The sequence below is a fragment of the Chiloscyllium plagiosum genome, unplaced genomic scaffold, assembly GCF_037043375.1.
Source record: "Chiloscyllium plagiosum isolate Xiang-an unplaced genomic scaffold, Cpla_swu_hap1 HiC_scaffold_20, whole genome shotgun sequence".
In the NCBI taxonomy this organism is placed as follows: Eukaryota; Metazoa; Chordata; class Chondrichthyes; order Orectolobiformes; family Hemiscylliidae; genus Chiloscyllium; species Chiloscyllium plagiosum.
This window is the reverse complement of record NW_028270158.1, coordinates 34974189-34997934: the sequence shown is the minus strand read 5'-3', so window position 1 is coordinate 34997934 and position 23746 is coordinate 34974189. Positions and strand designations below refer to the sequence as shown.

At 40.7% G+C, this 23746-nt stretch overlaps 1 protein-coding gene across 4 annotated transcripts in view; it reads right to left on the bottom strand.

The window, feature by feature from the left end:
- The window catches only part of rbfox1 (RNA binding fox-1 homolog 1), a 1740493-nt gene extending 1721599 nt beyond the window's left edge, over positions 1-18894 (bottom strand). For all 4 annotated transcript variants that reach the window (XM_043711606.2, XM_087997810.1, XM_087997809.1 and 1 more), the window contains exon 1: positions 18521-18894. Coding sequence is in view for 1 of the 4 variants with exons in the window: in XM_043711602.2 (XP_043567537.1) it covers positions 18521-18523 (3 nt within the window). In the remaining 3 variants the exon portion in view is untranslated. The remainder of the gene's footprint in view (positions 1-18520) is intronic.
- Between the last annotated feature and the right edge of the window lie 4852 nt (positions 18895-23746).

The window sequence follows — 23746 nt, the reverse complement described above, 5'->3', positions numbered from 1 at the left end:
CAGAAAACAACTTTAAATGAGCCAGGACACAGTTTTAAAATGACTGCAGACATCACCTGATGTACAAATACGGCCAGATTCCTAGAAACCTTATGAAATTAGATACCCAGGGATTTATCTGTCCAGTTCTTCCTGCAGAACGTCAAACTATTATGACGCCAACTGATGTTATTACGAGACAAGTCAAATCACAGACTGAAATCAAGTTTGACAGCTCTTCTCTTCTTGGGTTTAACAGGGTAGTCTTTCACGGAAAGAAGCATGCAATACTGCAGATATGGTTTTAACAATAAAACTGAAATACATTCTGCAAAGAAATTAAGATAAAATAGAATAAATCAAACTATTGACAGATGACTCAAATTTAAAGACTTCAAAACACACAGTAAAGTACAATCCTATTAGTCCTAATAACACCTTTTTATATACTCATGCGAGAGAAAATTCCCCTCTCAATTACATGTACAAGGTTTAACTTTACAAATCTAACCTCTTCCTTAAATCCTCATACAACCTAGCTTAGACACTCAGCGCCAAGTAAACTCTAAGATTTTAACAAAGTACTTCCGGTCTGAAACTTTCAAACCAAAGTCCATATGCTGAAGTAACCTATTTCTTCAGTTTTGGAGGAGGTGTTTTATATGTCCAGCTTTAAGCAGGACATCTGTCAACTGAAAGCAAAAGGACTTTCCAAGTTATGAATATTTCTCTCAAGTCAAAAAAGGCAACATTCCAGATACTTCTAAATGAAGCCTAAAGCACTGCTGAGCTCACTGTTTTCTCTAGCAAAAACACTCAATGTAAACAAATTCCCATTTGTCCACAAGAACACTTCTGAATTTTAAAAATAACTCACAAATGATTACAGAAATGCTTACAAATTTAGCATTAAACCACTTCACACAGATCAAATCTCACATGCCACTTGTCCAAAATCCAAACTCTAAAATTAAAGGATATTAAAATATGCAGAAAATCTGCACTATTTCAATTCCAAAAATAGTTAATAAGCAACAGGAATATTATCTACAAAATCTGCCATAGGTGAAGGAAGCCAACTGAAACCTGTTACGTGAAAAAGGGGCTGAAGATTTATTGTTTTAACAGCACCTCAATCGATAGGAAAATGGAAGACAAAAACTTTTGTTAAAATGATGGTCCCATCACATGACTAAATATTATTTTGTGGAAAGCTATGGTTAGAAGCTTGTCTGTCAATTACAGAAGGGAGTAAAATCTAGAAGGTCGGCTGCATGGAATAGCAACAGCTCTCTGACTCTACAGTGTTTTTTTCAAACTTGGACCCTATGTCTGTTATAAATTGGAATACATCAGAGAGATAGAGAATTTGAAATTTTTTAAAAACAGATTTGAAATGTCACAGTACCCTCTTTGAAAAAGAATAAAAAAAGGATTTTTAAAAAAAAGAACAGAAATTATCTCCAGAAGAACAGCCAGTTTACATTTGGCACTATGGTATGTGAGACCACAGTGACCCACAAAAGGAACACCAGAAGGTATACAATTCTTTTTACTTTGGACTATAACTTTATTATAACTCCGCTTACCTGACTCTATAATTTTTTATTTTTTGCATGTTGCACACTCACACTCATATGTTGCAGGATTTTGGATTCATTTTACCTTTAAAAAGTTTTATACTTTACTTAAGTGAGCTTTGCAATAAAACCAGTTCATTTTTGTCAACTTGTGAAATCTCCCTGGCTTATTTCTTTGTCCATCATGAAGTATATCATGAATTGAGTTTTTTTTAATATAAAAAGATGCAGCTTCTCCAACTCTATCATAATCAACCTTAGAAGTAAAAGTAGAAATTATCAACCCTCCAAACTGAGCCTAAAAATATTTATGTTTGTTTTCTTTATCCTGCTCCTCTGATTTCAATCCAGTCGCAAGCTAACGTGGCCAAATTAATTCAATGACAAAATCAGAAATCACTGGAAAAACTCAGCAGGTGCGGCAGCATCTGTGGAGAGGAAGCAAAGTTAACGTTTCAGGTCCGGTAATCCTTCTTCAGAACCATATTTTTCCAGCAATCTCTAATTTCCCGAATCCAGTTCTTTGATTTTAAATTATTCAATGACTTTGATTCATGAAAACAAATTCAATAGTTTCAATGCCCTTATTTTCAGTTGTATCTATGTATGTTACTTCAGACAGATAGCATTTGGCAGGGCTTTAATTCAACCCATTGGCAACAAAAGCTGGCTGCATATGGGGAACCTGAAAACTACAGTTGCATGTTTGTCAGTGCCTTTTAATGTAGACACTGCATTTCCAGCTGCCTTATGGGTTTTATGACCAATTAGTGTGAGAGAGAGTGTGGTAAGTTTAAGTTCAGGCATTTAAATTGGACATTGATGGGTGAAACTTGGAAGTGTTGTGCAGATATTAAAACAGACTCAGAATCTGGAGCAATGGATTCACATGAATGTAAGGATTCACTGATGCCTTCTAGAAATGGATATTGAAAGCTGCAACTGCCTGCTGACAGATTCCCTCCCCTACAAAATGGAAGAAGCCTGATGCAAAGAATAAGGCAGTATGGTTGGACGTTCTGAGGAAGGCAGCAACAGGAGGGTGTTAGCCCTTTATAGTGTCCCAGAAGTGTTTTAGTGACCTAATCAAGTTAGGAGAGCTCCCACATCCCAACATGTCCCTAACACATCCTGCTGCAGACGGGCTGGCATCAGGAAGGTAACAGATCTCTCCACCCAGCATCTTCCTACTCTGTTATGTGAATCCCACCTCCAGGTGGAGCAAATCAATTCTGCCTTGAGTTGAGTTTTTAAGCTGATGCCTAACATTTCACAGATAAAAAGCAGTGGAGAGGATTTAGACAGTTCAATTGAACAAAGATGTCGTACCACAGGGATAGTTAATGAAGAGAATGAGGATGGTGGCACATTGGCCAAGCGATACTGTAATAAGTAGAAAGGGAAGCCACACCGAGCAGAAATGTAATGGCCTGAGGGAATTTAGCAGTTAACTAAATAGATAGATATTTCTGCAACCACCTAGGAGAATCTCACATGATGAGCTGACTCTCTGGTATCAGGGAAAAAGGACATCACTGAACATGTGCAGAACATTTTTCAAGAGATACCCAGAAAGTAGATTTCCCCATTGAAATGAATACCAGATAGGAAAAGGGAAGTCCTGCAAATAGTTTCAGCAATGAGAGCGCTAGTTCGAGAAGTAGATCTGAAACATAGTATTCTGTGTTAATGGGTGTGAGAACATTAAAAGGGCTTTAGATTCCAGAGATATCAAGGCTAGTTTAGGAGGAATAAGTACAAGGTGAACAGGTTGCATTTTATCAAGGCTGGGATAAATGTTTTTGCAGAGAGATAAACTGATGGTGTGCAGATGGTTTGAAAGTAATTGGTAGGAAGCATACACACGAAGATCAAATAGGGGGGCGATATAAAAATGTATGAGATCTAGAAAAGAGAAACAGCAATAGAGAAAAATGTAGTTCAGCAACAGGAGTAGTCAAACGGAGGAATTGCAAGGTAAATGGAAGTGGGTATGGAATGCACATGTGTAAATGCATGGGACAAGCACATAAGATTATAATAGTGGTAATAATGATAATGTCTCAAACAAGAACAGGAATGCACTTAAACTTAGGCAAGAGTATAAAATGAGGGACAGAGATGGTTAGAGAGAGGAGGGACAGTACTGATAATGATGGTGTTCAAGAACTAGAAAGGGATTTTAGAAGATTGAAAAACAACGTCTAATTTTAATGAACTTATTGGAGAATCTATGTGCTGCTGGATAGATAGTCCATGACATATCATTAGAGAGAGCATGAGAACGAGAAATGGTTATATTGTATGAACAGTATCACTGCACAACCAGCTGATAAGACCAGCATTTATTATCCATCCACAATTGCTTGAGAACATGAGACTGAGCCATCATTTTTTGAAATGTTGCAGTTCATCTTCTGTATGCAATCCCACAGTGCTGTTAGGAAGGGAGATCTGGGATTAAAATTCTGTGACAGTGAAGGAATAGCATTATAGTTCCAAATCAGACACATGTAACTTGGAGGAGAACTAACATGTTCTCATATATCTGGTGCCATTACACTTCTAGATGGTAGAGGTTGTGATTTGGAAGATACTGTCAAAGAAGTTGCTATGGTGCATCATGTATGTGTTACGCACTACTTTCACCGTGCAGTAGGGATCGAGGAATTGTTTGCTTAAGGTAATGAATGGGGTATCAAATAATGTAGACATCTTTGTCCAGGATACTATTAAGCTTCTCAAAAAGTCATGGAACTACACTCATCTAAGAAAGTGAAGAACATTCCAAGACCCTCCTGATTCATGCCTTGTACAAGAAAGGACAGGCTTGAGAGAGAGAAAGCGAGTTACTTGCCAGGTGTTTCCAGCCTTGTTCCTCCAGCCATATCATTTATTCAGTTTCTGCTCAGTGCTAGTCTCAGGAGGTTGATGGTGGAAGATCTAGTGATGGCAATGTTACTGAATGGCAAGGAAAGATGGTTATTCTTGAAGATAGTCATTGCTTTGCATTGATACTTCTCAAAGAGTACCCAAAACATCACATCAAACCTGCATTTTGGCCAGATTATACTGAAGCTGTGCCTGCACACAGCATCTGAGGAGTTGGGAATCAACAAACATCCCACTATTTATAATGGAGGAAAGATCATTGAGGAAGTAGCTGAAGACAATTGAGCCTCGGACACACACCTGAAGAAGTTCTGCAGTGATACCCTGGGAATGAGATCATTAGCCTCCAACAATCACAGCCATCCTCGTTTTGTGCTCAGTATGAATCTAGCCAGTGAAGAGACCCTGACATCACATCCTCCTTTAACTTCCTCTTGACTTCAAGTTTACTTTGTCTCCACATGTTACGAACAGTCAAGTGTTGCAATGGTCTCAGCTCATCTCTGCAATTCAGTGGGCGGCACGGTGGCACAGTGGTTAGCACTGCTGCCTCACAGCGCCAGAGACCCGGGTTCAATTCCCGACTCAGGCGACTGACTGTGTGGAGTTTGCACATTCTCCCCGTGTCTGCGTGGGTTTCCTCTGGGTGCTCCGGTTTCCTCCCACAGTCCAAAGATGTGCAGGTCAGGTGAATTGGCCATACTAAATTGCCCGTAGTGTTAGGTAAGGGGTAAATGTAGGGGTATGGGTGGGTTGCGCTTCGGCGGGGCGGTGTGGACTTGTTGGGCCGAAGGGCCTGTTTCCACACTGTAAGTAATCTAATCTAATCTAATCTAAATCTTTATTCCATGCGTAAACCAATGCTATAAAAAGTTGCAAAGCAAGTTAGCCATTACGGATATTGGGCATCCTTGAACATCTTAATATAGCCTTGGAAGGTGACAATGTAAAGAGCAATGAGGGAGAGAAACTCTTGAAATGTGTACAAGAGGACTTCCCTAAACTGTGTTTCTAGACCTATGATAGATATGAGGTTTGTACATAAGGATAGAAAGAGATAGAATATAGGAACTAGTAGGTAAAAACAATGACTGCAGATGCTGGAAACCAGCGTCTAGATTAGAGTGGTGCTGGAAAAGCACAGCAGTTCAGGCAGCATCCGAGGAGCAGTAAAATCGACGTTTCGGGCAAAAGCCTTTCATCAGGAATACAGGCAGAGAGCCTGAAGGGTGGAGAGATAAATGAAAGGAGGGTGGGGGTGGGGAGAAAGTAGCATAGAGTACAATAGGTGAGTGGGGGAGTGGATGAAGGTGATAGGTCAGGGGGGAGTGTAGAGTGGATAGGTGGAAAAGAAGATTGGCAGGTAGGACAAGTCACGGGGACAGTGCTGAGCTGGAAGTTTGGAACTGGGGTGAGGTGGGGGAAGGAGAAATGAGGAAACTGTTGAAGTCCACATTGATGTCCTGGGGTTGAAGTGTTCCGAGGCAGAAGATGAGGCGTTCTTTCTCCAGGCCTCTGGTGGTGAGGGAGCGGCGGTGAAGGAGGCCCAGGACCTCCATGTCCTCGGCAGAGTGGGAGAGGGAGTTGAAATGTTGGGCCACAGGGTGGTGTGGTTGATTGGTGTGGGTGTCCCAGAGATGTTCCCTCAAGTGCTCTGCTAGGAGGCATCCAGTCTCCCCAATGTAGAGGAGGCCGCATCGGGAGCAACGGATACAATAAATGATATTGGTGAATGTGCAGGTAAAACTTAGATGGATGCAGAAGGCTCCTTTAGGGTCTTGGATGGAGGTGAAGGAGGAGGTGTGGGCGCAGGTTTTGCAATTCCTGTGGTGGCAGGGGAAGGTGCCAGGACGGGAGGGTGGGTTGTAGGGGGGACGTGGACCTGACCAGGTAGTCACGGAGGGAACGGTCTTTGCGTAAGGTGGAAAGGGGTGGGGAGGGAAATATATCCCTGGTGGTGGGGTCCGTTTGGAGTCAGCGGATGATTTGGTTTCTGCGAAGGTTGGTAGGGTGGAAGGTGAGCACCAGGGGCGTTCTGTCCTTGTTACGGTTGGAGGGGTGGGGTCTGAGGGCAGAGGTGCGGGATGTGGACGAAGATGCTTTGGAGGGCATCTTTAACCACGTGGGAAGGGAAATTGCGGTCTCTAAGGAAGTAGGCCATCTGGTGTGTTCTGTGGTGGAACTGGTCCACCTGGGAGCAGATACGGCGGAGGCAGAGGAATTGGGAATACGGGATGGCATTTTTGCAGGAGGTAGGATGGGAAGAGGTGTAATCCAGGTAGCTGTGGGAGTCGGTGGGTTTGTAAAAAATGTCGGTGTCAAGTTGGTCGTCATTAATGGAGATGGAGAGGTCCAGGAAGGGGAGGGAGGTGTCAGAGATGGTCCAGATAAATTTAAGGTCAGGGTGGAATGTGTTGGTGAAGTTGATGAATTGCTCAACCTCCTCGCGAGAGCACGAGTCATCAATGTAGCAGAGGAAGAGGAGGGGAGTGGTGCCGGTTTAAATACAGAAGATCCACTGTTCTATGTAGCCAACAAAGAGACAGGCATAGCTGTGGCTCATACGGGTGCCCATGGCTACCCCTTTAGTCTGGAGCAAGTGGGAGGATTTGAAGGAGAAATTGTTAAGGGTGAGGACCAGTTCGACCAGACGAATGAGAGTGTCAGTGGAAGGATACTGTTGGGGACGTCGGGAGAGGAAGAAACGGAGGGCTTGGAGGCCCTGGTCATGGCGGATGGAGGTGTCGAGGGATTGGATATCCATGGTGAAGATGAAGTATTGGGGGCCGGGGAAACAGAAGTCTTGGAGGAGATGGAGGGCGTGGGTGGTGTCTCGAACATATGTGGGGAGTTCCTGGACTGAGGGGATAGGACAGTGTCGAGGTAGGTAGAAATGAGTTCAGTGGGGCAGGAGCAGACTGAGACAATGGGTCGGCCAGAGTGGTCAGGCTTGTGGATCTTGGGAAGGAGATAGAACCGGGAAGTGAGGGGTTCCCGGACTATGAGGTTGGAAGCTGTGGGTGGGAGATTTCCTGAGGTGATGAGGTTCTGTATGGTCTTGGAGATGATGGTTTGGTAATGGGGGGGTGGGGTCATGGTCGAGGGGGCGGTAGGAAGAGGTGTCCTCGAGTTGCCGTTTGGCTTTAGTGGTGTAGAGGTCAGTCCGCCAGACTACCACTGCGCTCCCTTTATCTGCTGGCTTGATGGTGAGGTCAGGATTGGAGCAGAGGGATTGGAGGGCTGCGCGTTGTGAGGGTGAGAGGTTGGAGTGGGGGAGGGTGTAGACAGGTTGAAGCGGTTAATGTCCCGGCGGCAGTTGGAAATGAAGAGGTCGAGGGCCGGTAATATGCCAGCACGGGGTGTCCAGGTGGATGGAGTGTGTTGGAGGTGGGCGGAGTCCTGATTGTAAAAGTAAGCTCAGAGGCAGAGGCGGCAGAAGTCTTCGACGTCACGGTATGTATTAAATTCATTGATGCGTGGGCGGAGAGGGATGAAGGTGAGTCCTTTGCTGAGGACTGATCATTTGTCCTCAGTGAGGGGGAGTTTAGGGGGAATGGTGAAAACTCAGCAGGGCTGGGTGCTGGGAGCTGGGATCATGTGGGTGTGGAGCTGGGAGTGGGGGCAGAGCCAGTAACTGGAGTGGGTGTGGTGGTGGGGGAATGGGGGTGGAGTCATGAGCAGGGGTTGTGTTCCCCTCAGGGTTCTGGGGGGCAGGGATGGTGACAGTGGGACCTGTGGGGGGCGTGTCAGCAGAATGCAGGTGAGTGGGGTTGGTGGGGGCAGACGTGATGGCAAACACGGCAGTGGGGGGGGCGGAAGTCACTGAGTGTGTGACATTAATGATGATGTGAGGGCGGAAGTGATGTCACGTGTGGTGCATGAGGAATTGTGAGGGGCGGAAGTGGCTGTGGAAGCAGCCATGATGGGGGCAGAAGTGACATCATCAATCAGCGTGGGGGTGGTGGCTGCACGAGCTGCATGGCTAATGGCGTCCGAGCAGTTCCAGAGGCCTAGAGACCATTGAGTCTGTTCTGCTATTCAATGTGACTATGGCTAATCTACATCCTAAACTCCCTTTACCTTTATGTCCATATCCCTTAATGTCTTGGCTAGCAAAAGCCTATCAATCGCTTCATAAATTAATTATAATAAAAGGTCATAGGACAGTGTCAGGATATAAGTAACAGAATGGTGGCTAGCTCTAAGACTGAATAGAGTTGGGCTAATTGATATCTGTTCTGAAAGCTAGAAGGTAGTGGGGAAATAGTAACCCACAAAGATAATTGCTGTTGCAATGTTGTCCACAATATACATTAACAATTTTGACTTCGGAATCAAAAGCACAACTTCAAGGTTTACAGACAAAAAACAGAAAATTGCCAGAGGTTATTCTTTACTCAGGAGGACTCAAGCAAATTGCAAGACAACATCAATAAACTGAAAAATAGGTATATGATTGGAAAACAAATTTTAATGCAAATAAATGCAAGGTTTTAAATTTTGGCGAGAAAAATGACGAGGTTGCATATTAGCCGGAAAACAAGGATCTAAATGCAATGAGGAGCAAAGGGAATACAATCTGCACAAATAACTAAAAGTAGCCACAGAGGTTAATGAGGGCATCAAAAAAGCAAAATCAAGCACAAAGCTTTATTTCTACAGGAGTTAATTTAAAAGTAGAGAAGTTATGCTAAACTTGTAGTCTAAACTTTAGACTACATTTTGACTAATTTTGTTGCTATATTCTGGAAAGGATAAAGACCATAAGATACAGGAGCAGGAGCAGGCCATTCGATCCATTAAATCTGATCCACATTCAATCATGGCTGATATGTTTCTGAGCCCCATTCTTATGCCTTCTCCACAGACTCTTTAATCCCCTTACTAAACAAGTCTTAATCAAGTCAAAATAAAGTGGCCTCCACAGTCTTCTGTGGCAATGAGTTCCACAGATTCATCACCACCTGGCTGAAGATTTTCCTCTTCATCTCAGTTCTAAAGGGTCATTGAAATTTACTAGGGCTCGAGTTCTAGTCTCCTTCTCATGGAGGTATCTTCTCCATGTCCAATCTATCCAGGCCACTCAGTATTCTGTAAATTTCAATGCGATCACTCCCTCAACCTTCTAACTTCTAAGAAGTACAGACCCAGATTCCTCAACCACTGCTCATCTGTCAAGCTAATCCATCTCCATTGTTACCAATTCACCTTCACTTTTTAGGTGACTATTCTTTAAAAACCTGGCATTCTCAGATTCCTGGCCTGGCTTTCACTCCCACCTACTGGATCAGATGACATTCCTGTTCATTTCAGGCAGGAAACTTTCCGACGTTCAAATAAAGTTTGAGGATTAAAATAGCCGTCGTACAGAGGTTTTCCTCTGGCTCGCCATGCATGTCCACCTTGGCCGCAGCTTAAAAGTCAATCCCAAATATGTGCTGTGGCATTCCAAATTATCAATTTACATTTCCTGATTAAGGTATCGTAAACGTTTAATTTTAAATGTACCGCATCTTTGGAAAACAAGAAATGCAAGACTTAGTTCATCTGTTCTATTTTTGTTATGAACAGTAAAAGGCAAGAAAATTACTTCACCAGTAATATTGAATGGTTAGTATTATTACTGAAAAATGATTTCTTCTTCCAGGCAGATTATTCAGATGACCTCTCCTGAGCCAGATTACTGTACTCCGAAGTAAGCTTACTTTATACTCATTTTTCCATACAGACAAGGTATACATTCAAATTTTTAACACTATCCAGTCACCAGCAAATGATCAATTCGACCATTGGCAAATTTGACAAAGGTGTCATGATTTCCACTTTAATTTAATCAATTCACACTTTAGGACCTGCTTGTCTCGCCCAGGAAAGACATACATCTCTTGCTTTTAATGGACTTTGACCTCAGCTTTAGCTCGCTCTCACTATTCACCATCTAATCAATCATATGCTATTCATACAGTACAACTCTAGGACAACCATAAATTCAGCTAATAAATAGTCCACATTATCACATTTGAGTCAGTGTGTCTGTTTTTAAATAATTCTTCAGCTTTTCCAGCGTATCACTGCTGAGTTACAACATTTGCTATAAACACACACTCATGATTTTCTAATCATTAGGTCATCAGACTTAACTTTATTTCCTCATTTCATGCAATGTTATTTAACTTCATTTCAACTAATCCAGTAAATTTTAGGTTACTACACAAACATTCAGTTAACCTGAGAAACCTTGACTTTTAGAAAAACACCACGTCATCGGAAAAGCAATGTCTGACAAATAACATTGAGCCCATAGAAGGACAATAGGTTTCCAGATAATTATGTTTGTTCTTCCCAATAATGTCTGTATAATCAACAGAGGTAGGCTAGAACTAGGCTGGTGTTCTCCAAAGTGCATATTGCGGTTTGATTTTGCTGCCTTCCATCAATTTCCAGGAATTCTCTTGTGCTTTGACTATGTATTTCAAAACTATTACAAATTGCTTCATCACCTCCAAGATAAAAAATTAATTCAGATAAGTGAGCCGTGCTTTTCCTTGATCTTGTTTGTTCTGTATTTATTTTCTATCAATTCTTACCATATTCTATTTCATGTCAATATTTCTATGCACTAAACTCATTACTGATACCAGAAAGGGTGCTCATGTTAATAATTGTGAATAACAAATATTCCATACAGTTACTGAATGCCAGGAGTACAATGCAATGTCATTGTCAAAGACAAAAATTATAATGGACAGAACTCACCATCTATTGGAACCAAATTGCCAGTTTGGAATAAAACCACAACTTTTATTTCTAGATGACAAGAAAAAGTGTACATGCATAACTTAAGAAACAACACAAAAGCCACATTTGCAAGTTTAAAATATAATGCGGTTACAGTTGGACAATTATTAAATTCCCAACTTTTCCATTCAGTCACACAAAAATGTTGCTGGTCTTATCAGGGGATAAGGGCAGCCATTAACACAAGATGATCAAAAAGATCCAGGAATTTTCTACTACTGCTTCTTTCTCTCTCTGGAAGCCATGATGTGGAGGTGCCAGTATTGGACTCGGGTGGGCAAAGTTAAAAATCACAGAACACCAAGTTATAGTCCAACAGGTTTATTTGGAAGCATAGCTTTTGAAGTGCTGCTCCTTCATCAGGTACCTATCACAGCTATCTGATGTGATGAAGGAGCAGTGCTCTGAAAGCTAGTGCTTCCAAATAAACCGGTTGGACTATAACCTGGTGTTTTGTGGTTTTTAACTTTGTCTCTGGAAGCAATCATCAGAAACTATATTGATAGTGTCTCACTGACTTTCATGGACAAATATACAATTTTGTTTCAATTGTACTACATCCAATTGTTAATGCAATAATATGAAGAAAATTAGAAGCTATATCATACAGGTTAGTGACAAAATCAACATCAAGAAACATTTGAACTTATTCTAAAAACAAAACATGTAGGTATTCAATCCCACTTACCAATATTTTATTTTTATCTTTGCAAGAGCCTTTTCATATTGGCCCTTTAAACGAAAATGATCAAATTAGGAGGAAAGCTGTAACAAACAAAATAAATCAAGGTGCTGACAATATTTTTCCTTTCAGCATATTGTGGCAATGCATGTGTACCATTAGCACACAAAAAGAGGATAATGACAGGACCAACATGAAGAAGCTAACTAATAGTTTTTGGATAGATTTAACACTCGGTAACCTGAACTTCTCCAGAACCAGATGAAAGCTTGTGCATTTATGCAAATACAAGCAAAGTGATAGTATTGACACCTGTCCCTAGCCCCTATTCCTCACCTGCAGCTATGTCTATCCCGACTTGACTCAGCTCTAGTACCTTCCAGCAGCTATGCTGACAAATTAGGGGCAGTGATTATTCTTTGATTCTTAAATGATACTCAGTTAAAATCATACAACACCAGATTATAGTCGAACAGGTTTATTTGGAAGCACTAGCTTTTGGAGAACTGCTCCTTCAACAGGTGGTGGAGCGGAGCAGCACTCCAAAAGCTATTGCTTCCAAATAAACCTGTTGGACTATAACCTGGTGTTGTGTGATTTTTAACTTTGTACACCCCAGTCCAACACCAGCACCTCCAAATCATAAATGATACTCAGCTGCCATCACATAAAGCTGTGTGCATTGGGCCTGGATACATTTTGCAGTCGGCCGCTTTTGACTTTTCAGATTTAAAATGTGATGTAATTCTTCCTGTCGGTCATGAACAGATTGCTTGCTATTGCTACTTTCTACTCTTGACAAGAATTGCATCACCCCTTTAAGCAGCTAGTGCAGGGTCTTGACAAGGGGCCAGTCAGCTCAATCTTCTGCCTCCAACTCAGGCAGCTGCCTAATAGGAGCACGTTTTATCCTGGCTAGTCAGTGAATACAGGATAATGATGAATGACCCCCATAATTGCACAGATTTCATGCCAACTCCTCCTGATATCCACTAAACTTGCTCTAACCAGCCATTTATTGTGTGCAGGGGAGAAAAATCACCCCACATGCTGTTTTATAAAGACAGGAACAGTTTGTAACCAACAATATATTATTCTCCAGCAAAATTAAAGCTATGTGGAACTGCTGTTTTCTTCTCAAACTAAAATATCTGGCTGATGTCAAGGTCAACTGCAAGCTAATTGTTATTGGTAAGCAGCTGAGGTCATTTAAAGAGCATTTCCTGTAGGTGGATGTGTTTCTCCACAGATTGACAGGCACTAATTAATCTCCAGTTCCTCTGGAAGGTCAGAAGAAACCAACAGAAAATAACTGACTTGATTTTAAAAATAACCTTAAAACATATTGGGACTCAGAAATTTGACAGACCAGCCCTAATAAACACATTGAATATAAGATGTTAGAACCTGTCAAACTGGTTCTGCCAGTGTGCCATGACCGAACTTTGACCTGAAGTCCACTTTTTCATCTGATCACCACATGATTCCCTTGACTAACATCATGAATGACGAACCATCCTCAGAAGCCTCTATGTAAACAAAACTCTCCTCAGTCCAAATTTGCCGACAATGTTCCCAAATCCCAAACCAGCTTGTGAGGAGAAACATCCGTATAATATCTGCCCTATCATGCCCTTTCAGAATCCTATATATTTCAATCAGGTCACCTCTCAATATTGTGAATTCAACACATGCTACTCAATCTCTCCACATTGACTCCTAAGATGAAAAAGTTGTCCAAAGCTGTGAATGTTTGAAGTGTCCAGTCTAAGGCAACTATGGGAAAAACATGGACTGATTTTGAGGTATGGTCTCACCAAAATCCTGTACAATTACAGCAAGTCTCCCTTACACTTCCACTCTGATTTTCAGTTAACAACAAGAAATGTGTCTTCCCAATTACTCATTGTGCCTGCATGTTAACTTTGTGTTTATGTGCAAGGACACCGAAATCCCTCTGAACATCAACAAAGATTTGCTTCCCATCATTTAAAAAAAAATTGTCTTTTATTCTTCTCATTAAAGTGAATGATCTTCTATCGTTCCAGTTTACACAAGCAATTTTGAGAATTTTCTACAAGTAGAAATTCCTTGCTTTCTCCACTCTTTGCGTCCTCCACCTTCAGCCAAAAAACTGTCTGGCAACACATGGGGACTGAAAGATGGGACCTCTGAGTCTATGAAACTGGAAATCCCACTCAAGAGTACAATCCCAGCATAAAAAGATCATGGTAACCGGGGAGTATGTAGAATACAAGAACTGAACATGTCTCCCATCGAGGAGGCACTTGGGAGCATTTCAGGTTATAGAAACCAGGGCAGGGTGCAGGAAGTTTGCATGTTCTCCCCGTGTCTGCGTGGGTTTCCTCCGGGGGCTCCGGTTTCCTCCCACAGTCCAAAGATGTGCAAGTCAGGTGAATTGGCCATGCTAAATTGCCCGTAGTGTTAGGTAAAGGGGTAAATGTAGGGGTATGGGTGGGTTACGCTTCGGCGGGTCGGTGTGGACTTGTTGGGCCGAAGGGCCTGTTTCCACACTGTAAGTAATCTAATCTAATCTAATCTAAAGTGGAAGAGTGGTAAAATCTTGAAGAAGCTACCCCAACCCAAATACCTCTTTGTTGCCAGTCTTTGACCCATACAGTGAAACCTGCCTGGATGTCACCTTCTTTCTCTGTTCCCCAGCTGCATGTCTTGAAACAGTGGAATGAGTCTTTAAGCAGTCATTAATTGGGTTAGCTGCCTAACACCTTATCCTGCCTTCAGTAACATGGGGGGACAGATTGCAGTGACAAGTCAACTGGCCTACTTTACTTTATGTACCTCCCTTTCTTTCAAATAAGCTACTGGTTCTATGAATAGGGGTTGCTAAACCTCATCCCCTTGTGCCACTGTTCTGCCCAGTTACAATCGAATTACATTGAATTGCAGACTCTTCGGCTGACATTTTTGGCCATTCAAAACAAAATTGAGTGCAGGATCACTTCCCTCAGTTCAGAGGTGTATCCTGTGATGCAATCTTATGGGAGGCAGCCAGTTAAAGGCTCCCTCTTTGTTCAAGATTCCATTAAAGATGCTGGGGTGGGGGGTGGAGGTGGGAGAGGTAAATGGATAGTGACCCAAATGTCACCATCGCCACTGTGACAGCTGGGCACTGCTGGGGCTGATGGAGAGTGACAGAGTGGCTCAAATGGAGCCAATTTTGCAAGGCTTTTAAAGAGGGATCTTACACAATGAAAGCCTGGAGTAGTTGGGGTCATCAATGTGGAAGGGAAACCCTTGTGAGTCTGTGATAGTTGTAAACCATGAGGTCCTTCCGGCTGCCATTCCATTGGCAAGCAGCAAAGAAGGTTTTGGATGGCTCTCCTCTTCAGGCCAGTTGAACAACACAAGTTGCCAAACAGAGCTTCCTGCCACCACTGTCATTCTATCAGCAGCAAGGGAGCCCTCTGCGATGTGGAGAAACTGGCAATGACCAGCCTCATAACAATGGTGTCACTTCACCCTTATCCTTCACCGAACTCTGCGAAGGCAAAAGTGAGGACTGCAGATGCTTGAGATTAGAGTCAAGATTAGAGTGATGCTGGAAATACACGGCAAGTCAGGCAGCATCCGAGGAACAGGAAATTGAAATTTCGGGCAGGAGCCCTTCATCAGGAATGGTTCACTGAATTCACTGAGTTCTGCCTGACTGACTCTGATAGTCGCAGATCCTTTATATTCTTCACCCATTATGCCCTTTTCTTCCAAGTGCAATCCCTACAGTGGCCACCGCTCCCTTTAGCCCTGACCCACCAACTGGCTTACAACTCTCTGGGTGGGCTACTATCCTTCATTGGGAGTAGGTGCAATCCTGTGTTCTACAGACCACCAAAGCAGGATCACGTCTCACTCCCAGAGGCATCAATTGGACCCTGTTACAATAATTACTCCAGTCCCTTGTTACATTTAGCATCTTCCAATCTTCTTTTGCAACTCAGAGTCTAGGGAACTATGGAAGATCTCAACCAATCCATCCACTATCTCAGAAGCCAGGCTTTTAGAATCCTAGGAAGTAAATCGAAAGCCCACGAAATTGGTCACCTTTCTCTAAGAAGATCCAGGAAGGTTCGTTGGCTTTTGCACATATAAAAATTCTCCATCCTGAATCTAACTTTTATCAAGAATGAGACTTATAGGGCCAGTGGTGGGCATCAAATCAGGTACCCAGACTGTAATGTCAGGGAGTGTTTTACACTGGCTCTCATTTTCAGAACAGTTTCTACATTGACTCTCAAAAGCTAGAGGGAATCCTTAACTGTTATGCAAATATTACATTTGATACTCACACTGCACTGCAATAAAAAATACAAATATTGCACAAGATAGAACAATCAGAGAAAACAAAGCAGGAGTTTATTATTTGGGTTTTAAGAGATGGGCGTTAGAGAATTACAGTACATTCAAATTCATTTGTACTTTAGCTATAACTTAAACTCACAAGCTGACAAATAATAAAAACCTAGACCATATGATACCTGACTTCTTATTAAGCAGTTGGAGTTTAATACTAAGTCAAGCATATTTATGGAAAATTTCAAATGATGTAGTCCAAAACTAAACATTGCAAGTGTGATTGCTTGAAATGTATTTCTCATTTACTGCTCAGTGTGTAATATTTGTTTCTGTGACACATATGCAGAATCAATTATGAAAGATTGTACTGTAGCTCAAACAGTCTTGTTCTATTATTTAACATGGTTGGTTGAATTACTTCATTTTCTGATTTCAAAAGCGTTAACAGTTGTGGCAGTTAAAAAATGATTATCTTCTAGCTGTGAAGTCAGTAATGGTTACAAAAACAAGCTGGCATGTTTGACTTGTTTATTCATAATTTTCAAGTTAAATTCAGTTTTATAAGAATGCTAAAGTAGTCAGTTAAGTGCTTGCACTGTTATAAAATTGAAAAAAATCATAACATTACAAATAAATACAAACTGATTGCACACTGCACTATTTTATTTCTCTCCATACTAGCTGTAAGACAGCAAGCAACACAAAGTTCCAAGTTAGTTCCCTGACCGAAACACAAACATCATTGCATTTTGATTAACTACCAAAAGGTTCCATTGACAATTCCACATATCGACTGAATCAGAAAATGTTGAAATATATAACAAAATAAATCATGGAACAGCTTACATCACAAATTAATAATCAGATAAATGTCCTCCTTAACAATCAGAGATTTAATGATCATTTTTGATGATGGCTACAATTACAATTAGGAGTTAATTCTGTATCAATTTACATGTGTACACTTTACACACATACTGTGAGACAATGGTCTGCTCTTAGCTTACATTGTTAGAAATATTAGCATATAATATGTTAATAGTATAGACATTTCTTATCCCATGGGTGACCGCATGTAAAACAGATACCTTGTTTAAGAGGATGAACTACCCTCCAGAGAATAAAAGCAATTGTCTGTGGCAATTGGAATCTGGCTTAAACAAGTAATTGCCGCTTGAAAAAGAGAAAACAAATCCCTTAAAAAATGTAATTTTATATATCAGCTCTCTTATTTGAAAATATAGCCACTTGTGTTTATTCCTCAGTCCAACACAAAAAGTCCAGTTGTGTACTCGATCAGGGTGATGCATAGATGTACCTGATTCTCTTTGTGTAACCCTGACCATAGCCTGTCCTTCAGTTGCACAGCCAATGATCTTTAATAGCAAAAATCTAATTCTGTAGGCCTCCAACTCCCTAATGGCTGTTAATTTCTGTGTTAACAACTGACAGTCCTGCACAGACATCTGGATGCTGAACAATATATCTTCCCTTCAAATCTCCCATGCCCAAAAGCTTGTTAGCATTTAGTTAATTAGCTTTCAATAAAAGGTAAAATCCGATCAGCCGGCAAAACTGGAATACATAACTTCCCATTTTGATATATTTACAGCTTGCCTGAAAATCCCAATAATCCAATGCTTCACTTTAATGCCACAAGTAATTAAAAGCTGCTCTGAGGTTTGCAGCTTTTAGTTTAGGCAATTAATGCCCATTGAAAATGGTTGATTTCAAAAAAGATCAAAGCAAGTAGAACAATTTGGAGAAGATGTGTAATTAGTAATCACAGCTCTGAAATTGAGGAGGAGTTTCTATAAGACAGAATGTTTATCCCCGTTTATTTCACCACTGCCAGACATATGTTCTGAATTTCTCTCTCAATATCCTTATATCAAATATTTAGAGTTACTGTAAGCAAAAGCAGTTAAGAGTTGACAGGCTACACTCTTCAACATGCCACCTTTCCCACAGCAGAGCATTTCAGAGTGCAATAAAAAATCTAAAATTAATCTATTTCCAACTCTGCAGAACATTTCATATCACATAATTGCATATTAATGCAAATAGTACCACTCACAACCTAAAGGAAAAAAGACACAATTAAACTGCAACTGTCCAGGGTATACCATCCAGTGAGCTCTCACATCATAACAATCCCAATGAGTCTTTTTTAAACTGACAAGCATGTACCTTTAATACTGCGAGACTGCAAGTATTATTTGCATATTAACATCAAGGAAGGATCACTTGAACTAACCATAACAAGCCAGGAGAAGCCCAGATTTCTTGCAGTCTGCTTGTAGAGTTCCCTTCGGTTTTCCAGGTTTGAAGCAGAAGGCTGTAGTCTCCAGTGCAGAGGTTAAAATACCCGAATATAGGAATGTGTTAGCTCAAACAAAGGATTATCTTTCTCAGTCTGCAATTCTCTTCAGTTTCTTGAACCAATCTGTCTGGAGGCTATTGTAGCAGTGCTGATTATCACACTTCTGTGAGCAAGTACAAAGCACTATGCATACTGCAAGTTTTCCTTATTTCTTAATTACTTCAGTTCAGTCCAATGCCTGACAAAATATCAAGTATATCAGTGTCCACAGAAGATTCTTTCCAGAGGAAAGCACTCTTTCTTCCCTGCCACACGGTGTAAATGCCTTTCACCCTGGGGAGAATGAATACAATCAACACAATCTGAATTGTAAGTGCACTGAATTTGGATAGCAAATGGCAGCATACATTTAGTGAACTCTAGACTCCTGTCATCAGATTGACAGGTAAAAGCTTGTTTTAGCCAAGCAGTGCTCATATAAAATGGCAGGATCTGATTTACTAATATTAGAAAGAATCCCCAGTTAAATATTCTATGGAACAAAATGCCTGGTTTTCAAAAATAGTCATACATATTTGAGGTCCTCTTTTCCAAGTCAAGGGTACAGTATAATTATTTGGATTATGAAAATGATTGATCCTAGCTAACATCAATCAGAAATCCATACAATTTTAAATCTGAATACATTACTTAAGTGAAATGACATCTAGATGGCTGATGCCAGAAGTATATCCGAATGACTAATATTCAGCAATAACCATGCTGCCAAATTGTACTGTAGTTTAAAATTTGATTTAATTGAGGCTTTATCTTTTTCATACATATTGGTTTTCCTTTACATCATTCAGATCACAAATCAAAGAGCAACCTAATTCTACTCAAAATTACTATGCTAATTATCATGGGGATGGACAAAATGAAAGCTGTACAGAATATTTACTGATTCTTGAATATTTAACAATACTATATTATGCAATTTGAAGATTAACCTGTTTCAATTAATTTTAAAGCAGATGAAAGTTTGTCATGGAACTGAAATTGCTAAAATAGGAAAACCTCACAGAATCATACCTTGGTATGTTGTTAATTTTTTTTAATACAGAACAAAACATTTTAAGTTGGCACTAAAAAGAATTAGAATCAGTATGTGTTCCCTTAGAAATCACAATTTAAAGGGAGTTCGGAGAAGGTCATGAATGACATATTGCTACAGAGCTCAGAGAGTCATCAGTATTTTTAGAGCAGCTTTTATTTAACACATGCATGTCTCATATTCAATGGCACACAACATCTGAACTACGCAAGCCCCTGACAATCAATGACAAAGAAGTCACCTCGACTAGTTTCTTATTTCAAACTGGGACCAAGAGTTTCATCACCTACATTGGCAACCTCCCGTTATTCATCTCTATCTGTGTCACAGAGTCCTCTGAATGCAATCTGACTTTAACCATGCAATTTATTGCCTTTAATTAGACTGAGCACCGCAGTAAGGATACTGACAGAAATAGTACTGATCCAGACTAACCTTTAGAAGATTTGAGGATATTAATATAAATTTTAAATGTCAATTATGTGTTTTTAGGCCATTATGTTATTACCACAATACTATTTGATCAACTCATATCAACCATCAATTACTCTATGTGAAATGGAAGCAAGCATGTTATCAAGCAATTTTAATTGATTTGGATTTGCAAATGAATAATCAAATGTAAACTGCTAAACCTATATTGAAGATTCTCATTAACAGGTAAAATTGTAGATAAATATAGAGTCATAGAGTAAAACAGCACGGAAACAGACCCTTCGGTCCAACTAGTCCACACCAACCATGTTCCCAAACTAAACTAGTCCCACCTGCCTAAGCTTGGCCCATAACCCTCCAACCTTTCCTATTCATGAACGTATCCAAATGTCTTTTGATTGTTGTAACTGTATCTGCATCCACCACTTTCTCTGGCAATTCATTCCACACAAGAGCTATTCTCTGTGTAAAAATGATGCCCCCATGTCCTTCTTAAATCTTACTCCTCTCACCTTAAAAGTGTGCACCTTTGTTTTGAACTCCCCCGCCTCAGGGAAAAGACCTTTGTTATTCACCTTGTCTATGCCCCTCATGATTTTATAATATCTTTGTGTATATACACTGTTAGACAGTTAAATAAATTCTGGGCCGGTGTTAGGTTGGGAAAGAGCTCCACTCGTGACCAGGATAATTCATATAACACTCAACATCAAAAGGAAGATTCAACCTTCCTGCATTAGATGAAATTTCCGTTTTCTCTTATATTCTATTTCCTATTGAGCAAATAATAACAGAAAGGAGTCCCATCTCACCATATTCATACATGATAATTTGATGATGTTTTAGATTACATATTGACTCTAGTTTTGCTGCAACAGGGCATCTCACCTATCCACAATGAGTTGAATTTCCTGCTATATGTTTAGGTTTGTATCTTTTTGTGTGGCAAGTTGCTGAAAATGCAGGTTGCTATTAGCACAGCAAGAAAACAGGGCATCTGGCACCTGATATAACAGGGAAAGCAACTGTATATCTCTATGAGTAATCTGTTTGAAGGTCTGTGAAAAAATATCTGTCTGAAAAGGACTGAGAAGAATGTATAAATTAGAGTGGATAATTTCAATGTCAAAGCAGGGACAGGAGAAGAAATAGAAAAGGAAAGAAATATTGGATTAGGAGGTTTGAGATAAAGGGACAAAAAGGATAAACCAAAAAGGTTTACATCATAGGAAACAATTGAAGAATCTCCAACAGTAAAAATGACCTAACTAATAAGATAGAGTCATAGAGTCATACAGCACGGAAATAGACCCTTCAGTCCAACTAGTCCATGCCAATCGTAATCTCAAACTAAAACTAGTCCAACCCTGCCTGCACTTGACCCATATCCCTCTGAACAGTTCCTATTCATGTAATCATCCAAATATTGTTTAAACATTGTAACTGTACCCACATCCACCCACTTCTTCTGGAAGTTCATTCCACACATGAATTAACCTCTGCATAAAAAAATTGCCCTTCAGGTCTTTTTAAAATCTTTTTCCTCCCATTTTTAAAATATGCTTACTCGTCTTGAAATCCCCCACCCTAGGAAAAAGGCACTTACCATTCACCTTATCTATGCCCGTCATGATTTTGTAAACCTCAATGAAGGTCACCATTCAACCTCCTATGCTCCAGTGAAAAAAGTCCTAGCTTCTCCTTATAACTCAAATCATCCACTCCCGGCAACATCCTGCTAAATCTCTTCTGAATTCTCTGCAACTTGATAACATCTTTCCTATGACAGGGCAATCAGAACTGGACGCAGTACTCCAGAAGAGGCCTCACCAACATCCTGTACAACTTCAATATAATGTCCCAAATCTTTTACTGAAGTGTCTGTGCGAAGAAGGCAAGTGTGCCAAATACCTTCTTCACCACCGTGTCAATATGTGACACAAACTTCAAAGAATTATGTACCTGAACCCCAGGTCCCTCTGTTTTACAACACTGCCCAGAGCCCTACTTATAATTGTATAAGTCCCACCCTTGTACAAAAATTCAAAATATTGTACCAAAATACAATACCTCACATTTATCCAAATTAAACTCCATTTGCCACTCTTCAGCCTACTGGCCCAAGTGATCAAGCTTTCGTTGCAATTTCAGATAACCTTCTTCACTGTCCACTATATCACCAATGTTGGTGTCACCCACAAACTTACTAATCATGTCTTCTGTATTCTCATCTAAATCATTTACATAAATGACAAACAAAAATGGACCCAGCACCGATCTCTGTGGAAGGCTGGTAACAGGCCTCCAATCTGAAAAACAACCCTCCACGACCACTCTCTATCTCCTACTAGAAAGCCAATTTTGTATTGAATTGGCAAGCTCTTCCTGAATCCCATGCGATTGAACTTTACTAATTAGTCTATCATGCAGAACCATGTCAATAACCTTGCAATATTGTTCATTTTCCGTGTCAGAGATTGAATGGCAATAATTAACAGTTATGAAATCAATAAAAGGGTACTTGTGTTTGTAAGTCATGCTTTTGGTGTGTTTAGTTTACATTTATGAAAGTCAGCAACTTCATTCCATTCAATGTATTTTCAACAATGCAATAGACAGTGAGATGCTGTTTCTGCAAATCAGCAGAGTGGTACAAATGAGACAGTGACTTTCAGGTACTGCATATGTCTAAGTTACTATACCATTTGTACTTAAATAAGTGAGTGCCATTCCCCTCATGAATATTTTGACAGCCAAATCTCGGTCACTGACTGATTTATTCTCAGAATACTGATTTATTCTCAACTGGAACACTTATCAGCCTTGATTTATCAAATAGTTAGCACATATGTGAATATGAATCTGATAGGTCCATACAAGCTAAGAATATCCAAATGTCCTTGTCAGCCTGCAGTGACTTTGTTGATCTCAGGATAGCAACTGGACTTAGCATCCCTGATGTGGGAAGGGGAAGCTTGTAGCTTACAATAGTGCCATATATCTTTTACACTTATTGTTGGAACAGAATGCATGTATGGGTGTGTAGGAAGAAAGCTTCAACATCCCTGTGAAGTTTGCTCCTCTGAACAAACTTATAGGTTTTTTTTAGATTAGATTCCCTACAGTGTGGAAACAGGCCCTTCAGCCCAACAAGTCAACACCGACCCTCCGAAGAGTAACCCTACCCAGACTCATTTCCCCCTAGCTAATGCACCTAACACTATGGACAATTTAACTCAGCCAATTCACCTAACCTGCACATCTTTGGGCTAAGGAAGGAAACCAGAGCACCCGGAGGAAACCCACACAGACATGGGGAGAATGTGCAAACTCCACACAGACAGTCGCACGAGGCCAAGGAATTGAACCCAGGTCCCTGGCACTTTGAGACAGCAGTGCTAACCACTGAGCCACCGTGTCACCCTTTTTTTGTTGGGTTTCTTATGCCCCCACCAACCATCCTACCAGCCATCACATCCAGAAGATCATCAGCTGCCAATTCCCCCAGCTGCAGTGAGATGCTATCACCAGGCACATATTCCTTCCCCTCCCTTGTCCACTTTCCGCAGGGTCTGTTCCTAACAGGACATCCAGGTCCACTATTTCTTTACACCCAACAGCCTCCCCAACCC